Source organism: Cyprinodon tularosa, unplaced genomic scaffold (assembly GCF_016077235.1).
Source record: "Cyprinodon tularosa strain WSP-4 unplaced genomic scaffold, ASM1607723v1 ctg38, whole genome shotgun sequence".
NCBI classification, from domain to species: Eukaryota; Metazoa; Chordata; class Actinopteri; order Cyprinodontiformes; family Cyprinodontidae; genus Cyprinodon; species Cyprinodon tularosa.
In genome coordinates, this window is record NW_024039096.1 from 2,417,904 (window position 1) to 2,432,951 (window position 15,048).

At 41.1% G+C, this 15,048-nt stretch overlaps 1 protein-coding gene across 12 annotated transcripts in view; it reads left to right on the forward strand.

Annotated features, from left to right (window-relative positions):
• The window catches only part of tanc2b (tetratricopeptide repeat, ankyrin repeat and coiled-coil containing 2b), a 251,316-nt gene that overhangs the window by 219,448 nt on the left and 16,820 nt on the right, over positions 1-15,048 (forward strand). For all 12 annotated transcript variants that reach the window (XM_038296912.1, XM_038296913.1, XM_038296907.1 and 9 more), the window contains 7 exons: positions 4,596-4,763; positions 5,888-6,048; positions 8,535-8,643; positions 8,720-8,842; positions 8,941-9,177; positions 9,264-9,473; positions 11,437-11,530. In XM_038296912.1, coding sequence (XP_038152840.1) covers positions 4,596-4,763; positions 5,888-6,048; positions 8,535-8,643; positions 8,720-8,842; positions 8,941-9,177; positions 9,264-9,473; positions 11,437-11,530 — 1,102 coding nt within the window. The remainder of the gene's footprint in view (positions 1-4,595; positions 4,764-5,887; positions 6,049-8,534; positions 8,644-8,719; positions 8,843-8,940; positions 9,178-9,263; positions 9,474-11,436; positions 11,531-15,048) is intronic.

The window sequence follows — 15,048 nt, forward strand, 5'->3', positions numbered from 1 at the left end:
TGGAGGAAGGAATACTCATTTTTTCCACACAAGAAATGTGAAATCTCATGACAATATTTTATTCGCTGTAGAATTTTACATCACCTGCAAATGTATGTGCATTTACAAAAACTGTGCATCGTTAAAATGTTACTGGAACTAAACTCTAAGACCATTTCAGGATGCTTATAAATACTGAGCTTTATCACATTTCTAAGACTTTTAACAGCTGATTAATCTCATCCAAAGGATTTGATGCAGTGGTATGCAGAGCCCAAATCATGAAAATCGTGTCACAGTCCAAATATTCTAATACTGTTGCTTCTAAACTCTTTTAACCTCAAACTTCCAGATATATCCGCTGTAAGATGAACAGTTATGGTTGACAAATAAGGTTAGGTATGGTGGCAGCCGGATGGTTTTAAGTGCTTCCCAAGCTTGGAAGTTTCAGTTTTGGAAAAATTGCTTTAAGCCGGGCATACGCTGTGCGATTTCTTCAGTCGCTGCTAAATCACACTGTACGATGAAACCGCAGGGTTGTGATTTCACAGCTCACGATGTTTGTGAGAGACCTGACGTTCTGATGCAATCTACCTGCTCACACTGTACGTCTAAAAACCACATCGGACTCAGCTCCGCAGTGACATCGCGTTACTCCGACTCGTCTATCCTGAAGCCAAACGACTAGAAGAGGAATATGAAGCTCACTAGAGTGAAATGCGTTGCCTTGGCAATTTGTGCAATTTTGTGCTGAAAGCCCTAAAAAGAAAAGGTGACGACGTATTTGTACAAAGACATGGCTGAGCAAACGTGACTACTACTGTCTGTCAGTTTTACAGAAAGAACTCCATTTCATTCATTGCACCCCCGCCATGATTCTGTGAGGAAGAAGAAGAAGAATCGTTTTTTTCGGACTGAGAGATTTGCCCACGACGGTCGACTAAATATCAAACAATTAGATTTTTTCGCGTCCTCCCGATTCCTGATCAAGAGGTGGTCATGGGAGGCTGATCGCCCCTCATTACCCTCTATACATTACACGACGCGCATTCAGGCTGAAAGTCGGGCCGATCGAAAAATTCTCGCACGACTGGAAAGTCGGCCAGAAAAGGGCAAAAAATCGTACAGAGTGAGCCCAGCTTTAAATACACTAGGGTTATGCATGGCACAACGATCCATAAGGTATACATTAGAGACTGACACAGGAGTGGATTTATCAGTCCTGTCCCGTCCCACTCCCACAGAAAAAATGGTGTCCCGTCCCGATCCCGGGCCAGAGTAGAAATCTAAATCCTGTCCCGTCCCACTCCTGGTGAAATTACTCCCACTCCCATCGCGCTCCCATTCAGAATGACTCCCGCTCCTGCAACACTCCCATTCTTGTTGTCTTCAATAAGATTTCACTTTTTTCAAACTTTTCGAAGTCGAGTTCGCCACTAACTGTTGGTCCCTCCATTGTTGTTTTTGAGCGCGGGTGAAAAACTCAGAGCAGAAGCACTGTTGGTTTTTGGGTCGTGTACAATGCAAAAAATGGAAATCTAAATAAGTCATTTATGCTCAAATTAAGTGCATTTTTCTTGAATTAAGGAGGTAAGTGAGACACTTTGCCAATGGAACAAGACAATTTACACTTAAAATAAGAAAAAACAATTGCTTTGTCTTATTTCAAGTGTATATTATCTAATTATCTTATTTTAGGAGTAAAAATACTCATTCCATCGGCAGATCATCTTATTTACCTGCTCAAATGAAGGGTAAATACACCTCATTTTAGACATTTTCTACTTATTTCTAGATGTTTTTTGCAGTGTAGTTTTTTTGACTCGCATTATAGTGTAGGCTTCAAGGGAAAAAACTACAAAATCGCGGCGCCAGTACTGGATTTTTTTTCTTTCTATTTTATTTTTTGGCGTGGATCCTAGTTTTTTTTGTTACTATTGGTTTGTTCCCGCTCCCGTTAATGTTTAATCCTGTACCGTCCCAATCACGGGATCGTTACTAATACTGACTCTCATCCCACGGGAATCCCGTGAACTGTGGGATTCCCGAAAAAATGTCAGTCTCTAGTATACATCAACATATAATGCAGTTATCTTAGGAAGAGGGATCACTGTGACGTAAAAGAGGGAGTGTCTGCTGTCACAGATAGGAGTTGTTTGGTTACTTTGCCCCTCAGTACCACCTTAGCTTAGATTCTTCCCCTTAATAAGTTAAATCATCTTTTGAATTCTGTATTTATTCAGGGTATCTCTGTTCATCCATCTTCTACTGCTTGTCTATCAGGGTCATGAACAAGCAGAAATACGTTAGAACTTTCTAGTAAAAACTGAATAAATCTGCAATCCAGCAGTAGTATCCAGTAGTAAATGTGCAGACATGATGGTGCTGCTACAGCTTCTACTAAAAGCTAAAGTATCCATGTTGCATTTAATTTTTCATGATTTCATTATGCTTTAAAAACCTCCTAATCCAAAAGAAATCATTTTCTAATTAGCAGAAGATTCTTGAGTGTTTCTTTTTTTAAATATTTACCTGTATTGTAGGTTAAGCAAAGCTTCCTTTTAACAGCTAGAGCCCCTTTGATAAATAATCCATTAGAAATGCTTCTGTGTGCATTTCCTAACGAAATATTTTATCTCTCCCCCCCAGACTCATTTAATTTCATGTATTCGGACGTACTTCCAGACTGTATAAAAAAGTGACAAGTGATAAATTTGCATTGTTCACTCTGAAGGAGTCCATGTGGAGCAGTGGAAGACGCTCTGTGCAAACAGGATGCATTATTCATGCTGTGGAGAAGGAATCCACTGAAAATCAGCTTTAACATTCAGATTTTCTCCTTCCTTCCTTGCTTCCTTCCTTCCCTCCTTCCTTCCTTCCCTCCTTCCTTGCTTCCTTCCTTCCCTCCTTCCCTCCTTCCTTCCTTCCCTCCTTCCTTGCTTCCTTCCTTCCTTCCTTCCCTCCTTCCTTGCTTCCTTCCTTCCTTGCTTCCTTCCTTCCCTCCTTCCTTCCTTCCCTCCTTCCTTCCTTCCTTCCCTCCTTCCTTCCTTCCATCCTTCCTTGCTTCCTTCCTTCCCTCCTTCCTTCCTTCCTTCCCTCCTTCCCTCCTTTCTTCCTTCCTTCCATCCTTCCTTCCATCCTTCCTTGCTTCCTTCCTTCCCTCCTTCCTTGCTTCCTTCCTTCCCTCCTTCCTTCCTTCCTTCCCTCCTTCCTTGCTTCCTTCCTTCCTTCCTTCCTTGCTTCCTTCCTTCCCTCCTTCCCTCCTTTCTTCCTTCCTTCCTTCCATCCTTCCTTCCATCCTTCCTTGCTTCCTTCCTTCCCTCCTTCCTTCCTTCCTTCCCTCCTTCCCTCCTTTCTTCCTTCCTTCCTTCCATCCTTCCTTGCTTCCTTCCTTCCCTCCTTCCTTGCTTCCCTCCTTCCCTCCTTCCTTGCCTCCTTCCCTCCTTTCTTCCTTCCTTCCTTCCATCCTTCCTTCCTTCCATCCCTCCTTGCTTCCATCCTTCCTTCCATCCTTCCTTGCTTCCTTCCTTCCCTCCGTCCTTGCTTCCTTCCCTCCTTCCTTCCTTCCTTGCTTCCTTGCTTCCTTCCTTCCTTGCTTCCTTCATTCCTTTCTTCCTTCATTCCTTCCTTCCTTCCCTCCTTCCTTACCTCCTTCCCTCCTTTCTTCCTTCCTTCCTTCCATCCTTCCTTCCTTCCATCCCTCCTTGCTTCCATCCTTCCTTCCATCCTTCCTTGCTTCCTTCCTTCCCTCCGTCCTTGCTTCCTTCCCTCCTTCCTTCCTTCCTTGCTTCCTTGCTTCCTTCCTTCCTTGCTTCCTTCATTCCTTTCTTCCTTCCATCCTTCCTTGCTTCCTTCCTTCCCTCCTTCCTTGCTTCCTTCCTTCCTTCCCTCCTTCCTTCCTTCCTTCCCTCCTTCCTTGCTTCCTTCCTTCCTTCCTTCCTTGCTTCCTTCCTTCCCTCCTTCCTTCCTTCCCTCCTTTCTTCCTTCCTTCCTTCCATCCTTCCTTCCATCCTTCCTTGCTTCCTTCCCTCCTTCCTTCCTTCCTTCCCTCCTTCCCTCCTTTCTTCCTTCCTTCCTTCCATCCTTCCTTCCATCCTTCCTTGCTTCCTTCCTTCCCTCCTTCCTTGCTTCCTTCCTTCCCTCCTTCCTTGCCTCCTTCCCTCCTTTCTTCCTTCCTTCCTTCCATCCTTCCTTCCTTCCATCCCTCCTTGCTTCCATCCTTCCTTCCATCCTTCCTTGCTTCCTTCCTTCCCTCCGTCCTTGCTTCCTTCCCTCCTTCCTTCCTTCCTTGCTTCCTTGCTTCCCTCCTTCCTTGCTTCCTTCATTCCTTTCTTCCTTCATTCCTTCCTTCCTTCCCTCCTTCCTTACCTCCTTCCCTCCTTTCTTCCTTCCTTCCTTCCATCCTTCCTTCCTTCCATCCCTCCTTGCCTCCATCCTTCCTTCCATCCTTCCTTGCTTCCTTCCTTCCCTCCGTCCTTGCTTCCTTCCCTCCTTCCTTCCTTCCTTGCTTCCTTCCTTCCTTGCTTCCTTCATTCCTTTCTTCCTTCATTCCTTCCTTCCTTCCTTCCTTCCTTCCTTCCTTCCTTCCTTCCTTCCTTCCTTCCTTCCTCCCTCAGGTGGTACCAGTCAACCTGGCGGAGGTGTACCTGCTGCAGTGCAACATGCGCTTCCCCACCCAGTCGTCATTCGAGCGGGCGCTTCCTCTTCTCAACGTTGCCGTGGCGTCGCTGCATCCGCTGACGGACGAGCAGATATATCAGGCCATCAACGCTGGTTCACTGCAGGTTAGTCTGAGACAACACCTTATGGAGACTTTATGTGGATTAATCATTATGTCTTTGAGCTATCGCTCACATCCCCTCATTTTCCTTTTCATTTTTATTTTACCTGCAATAAATATGTCATCTGTGTGTCCGATTTGGAGGGATGGACGTCACATTTGACTCCAAATGATTTAATAATGCAGCAGATATCATACTTGACTGCAATTTGTAAAGGTGCCTGTAAATCGGCCCATGTCCTCATTCTTCCACCTCCGTGCTTAACAGCAGGTACATGCTAGGCTTAGTTTTCTACAAGCAAGCAGCTGTGTATTAAGTGACCAAAAATCATTAAATCTAATCATCCCAATTCTAAGGCAGTCCTAATACTTCCATATACTTAATACTTAATATCCTGTCTATTCTACCTTTCATCTTTTACATTTGCATCATCTTTTGAGGAAAAACTCGAGTTGCAACTGTTCAATTTTGCTTTATTTATTAGGGTGCTATCAAACTCTATCACTCCCTTCCTCTTCTTTCTCAGTCTTTTCCTGTTTGCTAAAAGCAACCAGAATCATAGATTGTCTAAAATAAAATCATAGATCCCCCCACCCCTCCTGTATCACCCTCCCTTTAGTCCCTACCTTCGCATGTGTTCATGAGTTGTTGTAACTCATTCTCACTGTGATTCCTGATCTCCACTAAAACACAATAGGTGGAAATATGGAGTCCTTTAACCTGGGAGGAAAAAAAACGCTTAAAAATTCAGAGCTCTACAACTTATTGTCTCTTTGCCTGGAAAAAAATATTGTTATAGGATAGTGTTTCATTAAAAAAATTGCTATGTGGAGAAAAGCTTATGTTGCATCAGAATTACATTTATTAGAGTATAAGTGTGATTGAATTACCAATCTGGTGCACTAATAAACTTACATTACAGATCCTGTTTTTTCTTTCTATAAATCAGATGATCTCTTTTTTAGCATGATTTGTATATTTGCTTAAAAATATATTTTTAATAAGAAGATAATTTTCTTTTATTGCTGAATAAATCTGAGTTTTTATTGCAATACAGTCAAAGAGGCTAAATGTTATTAAATCTTAATGAGAAACAGTATTCATTTTTTAACGTGTGCATCTTGCAGGGCACACTGGACTGGGAAGACTTTCAGCAGCGAGTGGACAACCTGTCGGTTTTCCTGGTGAAGCGGAGGGACGGCACCAGGATGTTCGTTCACCCGTCCTTCAGGGAGTGGCTGATCTGGAGGGAGGAAGGAGAAAAGACAAAGTTCCTCTGCGACCCGAGGTGAGGACAGATGGAGCTGAGCAGCTGGATAAAGGGACAGAGAAACCCAGAATCAGAGACCGCTGACCACCACAGTAAAGACATGTAAACAATAACTGTAACAGATTAATGTTTTTATAGCACAACTACAGAAATAACCATGAAAAACTTAATTTAAGGTTGAATAATAATGTACGGAAGAGGATTAGGGCCACTGAAAAAAAATAATAAAAGTTGACTGATTTTAAAATTTTCTTTCAGTTCAATATGGGGGAAAAAGTCAGAATTCTGACTTTAATCTCAGAATTTTGGTTCTTAATGTAGATGGGCACCATGAAGGAAGAGATGTGGAGCACTCAGCTTCACTGAGAAAAGTTGTGAGTTGTTTGAGGTGGCCAGTGACACATTGGTGGAAAATTATGGAATTAGGCACATTTTTACATGCCTGAGGGGTCCCCTCATTAATGGAGGAGCAGAAGGTCATTAAAACAAGAGAGATAGTCTCTAAAACAGACATAGCTATGGCTTGATGCTAACATGTTTGTTAGCTGTCAGAATTCTGAGAAAAAAAGTCAGAATTCTGAGATTAAAGTCAGAATTCTGAGAAAAAAAGTCAGAATTTTGAGATTAAAGTAAGAATTCTTGGATTAAAGTCAGAATTCTGAGAAAAAAAAGTCAGAATTCTGAGATTAAAGTCAGAATTCTGAGAAAAAAAGTCAGAATTTTGAGATTAAAGTCCGAATTCTGGGATTAAAGTCAGAATTCTGAGAGAAAAAGTCAGAATTCTGAGATTAAACTCAGAATTCTGAGAAAAAAAGTCAGAATTCTGAGATTAAAGTCAGAATTCTGAGATTAAAGTCAGAATTCTGACTTTTTTTTTCAGAATTCTGACTTTAATCTCAGAATTCTTACTTTAATCTCAGAATTCTGACTTGTTTCCCATGTTAAACTGAAATAAAATTTAAAAATCAGTTAACTTTTTTTTTTTCAGTGGCCCTAATCCTCTTCCAGAATAATGGGAATTACTACTAGTGCTAAAAAAAGCAATCCTGATAAATACATTTCTTTTTTAATATTAAGTTGTATAATGTCTTGATAGATGATTTCTACCCCCTGACTTTTTTTTAAGATAAACCTGAATGTTTGTGAATATTGTGAATTTTTCAGCCTCTAAGTCTCTAACAGCTGCAGGAATTATGCTTTTTAGATTGGTTCACGTTGAGATGGACTTTTTGCCCAAAGATTAAATGAAGAAATGCTTAAATTTTCAACCAGATTTAGGTGTGCTGGTTAAGATGCTCAGCTGTAGGAGAACAACACATGTCATAGTCATTCTAAAAAAGGTTAAAAAACAATCCTCCGGACTTTTTTTTTTTTCAAGTTTGAAGATGTTTTGCTTCCCATCCAGGAAGTGCTTTCAATTCAAAAGGCAGATTTAGGTGTGATCTTTGACTGGATGTTGATTCTGGTGTTGTAGCTCTGACTGTATGTTGAGGATAGTTGTCCTGGTGGAAACTGAACCTCCTGACTGTTGGGTTCCTGCTAGGGATGCACGATATAATCGGCCCCCTATCGGTATCGGCCTAAAAACTGAATATCGGACATCGGCCACCCCACCGATATTTAACCCGATATTTGATCAGCTTCTGAGTTTCTAAAGTCTAAAAAAAAATACTACTTCTTCTTCCTCAAAAACTTCTTTTTTACAGACTTAAAAACTTCTAAAGACGAGGGAAAAAATATTGATACATTAAAATATCACAATATCTTCATATGCTGATATATTGCCATTTAAAAACACCATATCAATCTCTTTTACTAATGAAATATTGCTATATATGGATCTATTTTACTAACAAAATCTCACAAGAATTTCCAAAATATCTTGAGAGTTTGTAACAGAACGATGAAATTTCACAAGATTTTGAAAGTAAAATAGATCGATACTGCGTTTTTAAAAATCTATTTGATATCAGCATATGAAAATATATTTGAGTATATTATTTTTCAAAGTGTCAGAAATGGATAACAAAACTGCTATTTTCAATGACTACTTATTTTTGTCCAGCTTTAACATCAGTATCAATATCGGTTATCGGCTACATGAGTTTTAAAATATCGGCATATCGGATATCGGCCAAAAACCCCAATATCGTGCATCCCTAGTTCCTGCAGGATCAAGCTGAAGTTGTTTAGCTTTAGCTCCACAAATCTTCCATCTCCACTTGACTAGCTTCCAGCATGATGCTGCCACCACCATGTTTCACTGTGATTCAAGGCATTATTTCTTTCATGGTGTTTGTATGTCCATATACGGAGGCCTTTGTCCATAATGCGGCCGACCCGGGTTTGAATCCGGCTCTGGTAATTTGCCGTGTGGCTCTCCCCCTCTCTTATACCCCCTTTTCCTGTCAAAAAACGAGCCACTAGTGCTGTAAAAAGAATAAATATACTGACCTCTTATGAGAGCAGGAAGCATTGATGCCGTGTGTTTATTGTTTCTGCAGGAGCGGACACACCCTGCTGGCCTTCTGGTTCTCTCGCCTGCAGAACAAGCTGAACAGGCAGCAGACGATCGAGCTGGGCCATCACATCCTCAAAGCACATATCTTCAAGGTGCAACATTTAACCGCACCCCCCATACAGCTGTGGTCGAGCACGGCTCTAATAGATAATCTCATTTATCTTAAAGGGCCTCAGCAAAAAAGTAGGAGTCTCTTCGTCTATCCTGCAAGGTTTGTGGATTTCCTACAGCACAGAGGGTCTTTCTGCTGCGCTCTCATCGCTCAGAAATCTGTACACCCCCAACATCAAGGTACAGAAGCCTATGAATCATGCCTCCATGTTTAATACGTACGCACAGAAAATGCCCTTCTGATACATTCGTCTGTGTTGCTCCTTTTGTGTTTTTAGGTGAGTCGGCTCTTGATGCTGGGAGGTGCCAATGTGAACTACCGCACAGAGGTGCTGAACAACGCCCCCATCCTCTGCGTCCATTCCCATTTGGGCTACATGGACATGGTGGCGCTGCTGCTGGAGTTTGGTGCCTTCGTGGACGCCCAGTCTGAAAACGGCCTCACGCCGCTTGCCTACGCGGCGGCCGGTGGGCACATGGCCATCGTCACTGCGCTTTGTCGGAAGAGAGCAAAGGTTTGTGGAGGAAAGCGGGATGAAAGAGAAACCAGCGTGCTTTGATTGGCTGGTAGATATTTGTTTTTTTTTCTTTTTGCTAAAAGGTGGACCACCTGGACAAAAACGGCCAGTGCGCCCTGGTTCACGCGGCCCTCAGGGGCCACATGGAGGTGGTCAAATTCCTCATCCAGTGTGATTGGAACGTCGGCTCCCCGCAGCAACAGTCGCCGCAAACACAACAGCAGGCGTCCTTCACAAAGAGCCAAGCAGTGCAGCAGGCGCTGGTCGCTGCCGCCAGCATGGGCTACACAGAGGTACCGCACAGCTGCCGCCGTCTGAATCACACATAATATTCCTCTACTGCTGACAAACCAGTCATTCATCCAGTAAAAAATAGTTTTATTGATTTATAATGTTAAACTTTCCCCTAGCCATATAGAATCTCACATTTCTACATATAAATGAATATTAAAATGTACAATTATCATGCTTACACAAACATTTTATGTTGATAAAGTATTCTATGAAGATGCTGGCTAAGGTTCTCAGTCATAGTCATTCAAAATTCAAAAACACACCACTGGACTTTTTTAATTCAAATGTCTAGATTAGTGTTGAGTTCCAGAGAGCTGTTTTGAAACCTGCAGCTGTGTGTCGCAGTGAGCTTGTCGCAGATATTTTTGATTTACGCCCAATTTTGAAGCTTGGTCTGCGCTGTTATTCCACTCAACAACACAAGAGGGACAATCAGTAACTAGCTGTGGGTCTAGATACGGCCGAGGCGATGAGGAAGTGAAAAAAACTTGTAAGGGGTCTGCAAGTCGTCAAAATCGCTAACTTGCCCTATAACAAATAAATCTAGTCTCTTTGAGTTTTATGTTTTCCTTTCATGTTAACATGATGGTATATAGTGCGTAACCTAAAGTAAGAAACTAATAAAACGCAGATAAACACGGTTTAATCATATTTTGCCGATTTTTTACATGAAGAAAATGTAAAAAGCATTAAAATTGTCTGAGAAAAAGACTTTCATTAGCATTCTTTAGTGATTAAAGGATAGAAATAAGTAATTTTAGTACGATAATTACATTATTTGTGGATGGATCCGGCTATTAAGTTTTAAAGGGTAGTTTTTAAGAAGAGCAGGAAGCATCGATACGCAACAAGAGCTAAATTCTGACCTGAAAACTCATTTAATATGTAAATTAAGCTAATCCGTGGGTCAAAGGTTGCACAGTATTCGTTTAAATTTCAACTACAATAAATGGATGAGAAGAATATTTTTTACATTTCATTGTAAAGTTATATTTAAGCAAACTGCTTATAAATTTTTTTTAGCATCATATCTTTTACATTTTTTGTTGAATTTTGTGGTTATAGATTTTTTCCTTTGTTATACTTAAAGTCTTTTAGCACTAAGAAGGAATTTCTCATTTGCTGCAGACTCTGCTATTGGCTACCCGTTTCTATAATCTGTATTAGAATGTATATCTGGTTGGTTAAGATGTTCTAATTATATCAAAATAAAGCAAAAAACTGAGATACATATAGTTTTAAAAGTGTAATTTAGTCTCAAAAGAGTTTTTTTATCATCTCCTCCCCTAGTCCTTTACATTGATATAAAAATACATTAATGTAGAGTACTGTGTACATTGCTTTTGGAAATTACTTATGCCAACATATTTACATTTTGTCTCATTTTATCCACAATCTCCTCTGTATTTTATTGGGATTTTTGCACGGGAAAAAAAATCAAAATCTAGATAAGTCATTATTTTCCTATAATAAGTGCATTTGTTCTTGAATTGAGGAGATAATTGAGACATTTTGATAATAGAACAAGACAATTTACATTTAAAATAAGAAAAAAAACAATTGCATTCTTATTTTAAAGGCATATTATCTAAATATCTCAAAATACTCATTCCATTGGCAAATCATCTCATTTATGTACTCAAATTAAGAGTAAATACACTTAATTTCAGAGATTTATGCTCATTTTTAGATCATTTTTTCCAGTGTGTAATTTGTTTCCACTTCAAAATAAGACTCTACTCTCCGTGGAGTCATGAAATCCAATTTGAAGTACATTAAAGTTTTTGGCTGCAGCAAGAAGGTAGAAAAAGTTCAAGGATGTAAATAAGTTTGGATCTGATAGGGTTGGCTGAATCCAGATTCAGTTTAAAAACATTTTAGGATCCTGAAATACAGTAAGAGTAAGCAAAATAAAAAGAAGTCACAGTAACGTGTTGCTTTCTTCATGCTTTCTTCCATCAGATTGTTTCCTACCTGCTGGACCTGCCAGAGAAAGATGAAGAGGAAGTGGAGCGTGCTCAGATCAATAACTTTGACAGCCTGTGGGGAGAGACAGGTTGGTGTGCCTACAATAACAGTTCATTACGCATAAAACCGCACAAAAATCAATAGTAAAATATATCTTGATATGAAGTCCTTGGACAGCTGCAGCAGAATATCCTGGAGTCTCTCCAGGCGAGCGCCGTTTCTTTTCAGGGCGCTCCTGAGTGTCGCTGTGAGGCAGAGCGCTGCAGTGCGGATGGAAGCGAGCTCTGTCTGCTGCCCTCTGCTGCGTCAGAGAAGGATGACGCTGCAGTCTGAGGTGTCGGGGCTGGGCGCGAGAAGAGGGGAGGGGTAGGGAAGGAAGGAGTCGCTCCAGGGGACTTTCAAATGACTAGTCTGATTGTACTGTGGCAGGGTGCTGAGAAATGTAATGCGTCATTGTACCCCGCAGCTATAAAACCTCATTACAGTCCTTCTTCTCCAAGCTGCTGCGTCAAAACGCCTGTTTTCCGAGTGTCATTTGAGGAGGGAACGTCTACTTTTATCTCTGAACAACAGCTGCTCTCAAAGCTGCTTTTTAAAGGGCGGCCGGGGGAAATGCACACATCTGGAATCCCGGGCCGTTTGCAGCCAGCAGAGGCATCAAAACGGGGCAGCAACTGGTCTGGGATTTAGAAGCACAGTCACATTTCCTAAAAGGAAAAAAAATCCATCCATCCATCATGCGTCACGCTTATCCCTGCTTGAGTCGCGAGGGTTGCTGGTGCCGATCTCCAGCTGTCTACAGGTGAGAGGCGGATCCACCAAGGACAGGCTGCCAGTCCATCACAGAGCAACACAGAGACAAACAACCATTCACGCACACTCACCTAACCCCTTGCTCACACTGGCTCTGGTGCGGTTACCGAGCCGACGGAGACTGCAACTCCCGCACACCCCCTCTCACACCGCCCTTTTGACTACGGTGCGGTGCGGCTCCGGTAACAGGTCCGGAGATTTAACTCGCGAGAACAGAAGTTCACTTGAGTTCACGTAACTTTGAACTATGGGAGGAAGCCGGAGTACCCGGAGAGAACCCAAGCATGCTCAGGGAGAACATGCAAACTCCATGCAGAAAGACCCCGGGCCGGGAATCGAACCTGAAACTTTCTTGCTGCAAGTCAGCAGTGCTACCCACTGCGCCACTGAGCAGAAAAACAATTATTATAAAATTAATGTACGTTTCAATTTGCATGTTTTCTAATCAAAAACAAGGCTTTTTTGGGCTTCTGTATAAAGCCTTAAAACTCATCACTATTTCTTGATTTTTTTATTGAAAAATCTTCCTGTAGGGACGCGAAATATCTTCAAACTTGGAAACAAAATCCTGTGGATTGATTTTTAACTTTTTTTGCAACAAGCTGGAGGCCCCTGGACAGATCCCCAGGCATGCTGGTCAGACAAACTCTTACTTCATAGGATAATTTATAGAGACCCGATAAACTATGAAGTCAGGCTGTGGGAGGATGCTGGAGTACCCAGAAAATAGGATAGAAGGAATATTTCATCTTCATGCAGAGAAGCCCTGACTGGGATTCAAGGACCTTATTGCTACAAGACCAGCGGCCGCCTGCTTTACATCACAGTTTATGATCGGATATTGTTTGACATTTCTTATGTCTGCCTCATGTTGCTGGGTGATTTGTCCCCAGTGGAACCTTTTAATCCCCATTATTCATTTTAAATCTACAAATATTTGAGCCGAGCCGACTGAAGATTTCCCACCTTCAGTGCAGAATCTCCTGCTGACCCCTGGAAACATTAATTCAGAAATCCTCCATCTATTTGGGTTGAGGCCAGGTTGATCAGACACTTCTGTCATAACTGCTCCCAGAAAAACCAGTCGAGGACATCAAGCTGAAAAACGCATAATTATGGTGTGAAAAGTATTAAACTATATATTCCAGTTAAATAAACTTAGATCGTAGATCGATTTTCTTTTGGATTTCACTTAGTCGACACGTTGTTTTACTTTGCAGAGTAAAAAGAGAAGAAGACATTAAACAGTATGATGTTCTGCCCTGTTCTGATCTAGACAGCATTAGTCTCACTAAATTAAAGCCTGCAAAAGAGCTGGGAAGGTCCTCACATATTGTTACCCAAACAAAGACATACAGTTGGAAATAACATGTAATGTTATGAAATAATCCCTGAGAAACATTCTAGCTTTTTATGAGAACCGTTATTTTTATCCCAAATCCTCCCTAATAGGATAAACAACCCCTCTCCTTTGGACACCTTGTATCCTTGCAGCTCTGAGGCCTGAATCACTGAAACTCAGCTCAAGGAAATCAATATATGTAAAAGGGTTTAAATAAACCTGATTTTTTTTTTTGCCCCACATGTTAGGTTAAAAAATGTAGGTTGGTAAAAGAGGAACTGAGTCCACACAGAAAAGTGATCTTTAGCAGCTTCTGCAGAAGGAGAGAGCTACACCCAACTCTCTAACTCTCTAACGGACTTCCTCTGCAGAGCCTTTTTATTAGCATTTTATAACACATGGGGTGAGTTACAAGACAGGGTGTTCTTCTGATAAGGAAATTTATCAAGTCACAGGACAGAGTGTTCTTCTGATAACTGTGATTTAGCCTTGCACAAACATCAGGAATTTTCCACCACCGTTGCATGACAGTTTGCAGTAAACAAGTGAAGCATCTCATTTCCTCAATGTTTTATATGCACACACATTAACTTTATAATCATCATTGAATAAACCTTACACCACACCTTTAAAGGTATTGTGGAGAATTTTTTAAAGACCCGCCCTCTCCACTTTAAAAGTTATTTTTTCTTAAAATAAGTGCATTTGTTCGTGAATTGAAAAGGTAAAAGAGACATTTTGCCAATGGAACAAGACAATTTAGATTTAAAATAAGAAAACACAATTGCTTTGTCTTATTTCAAGTGCATTTTATCTCAGTATCTTATTTTAAAATTAAGAAATACTCATTCCATTGGCAAATCATCTCATTTACCTGCTTGAATTAGGGCTAAATACACTTGATTTAAGAAATTTTTACCATTTCTACATAATTTTTGCAGTGTATGTGCCGTTTTCATAGCTCATACAATCTTACTGTGTCCACATGCAGTGAGGACTATATAGTGGACTTTATAGTAAACTCAGTTAACTCTTACCGTTTGGACAGATGATCACTGCTTTTACGGTAGCTCTGTTGGTCATCTAACTCCTCCTCCACTGCGTGGTGCCTGCGCCATCTTTGTTATTAGTCGCCACTGTCTGTTAGCGACATGCTATGGTGACAGCGGGCCGCTGTGACCGCAAATCCCATAATGATTTGCAAGTAGAGCCCTCCATGCAAAGTATTCTGGGATATATCTGCCTCTTCTGAGGCTTTTCTTTTCTTCTCATACACTTCGTAGACACTTTTTCTCTTACAACCCTCGGCCATTTTCAAAGAACAATGGTGAGAAAGCTTTAATGACCGTCTGAAACCGTAGCTCACCACAGATAGATAAAAGTGCGCATGTGCAGAAAAAGATAGCTAACGAGACGAGCACATATATCTCATATCTAACGCCTTACGTAAA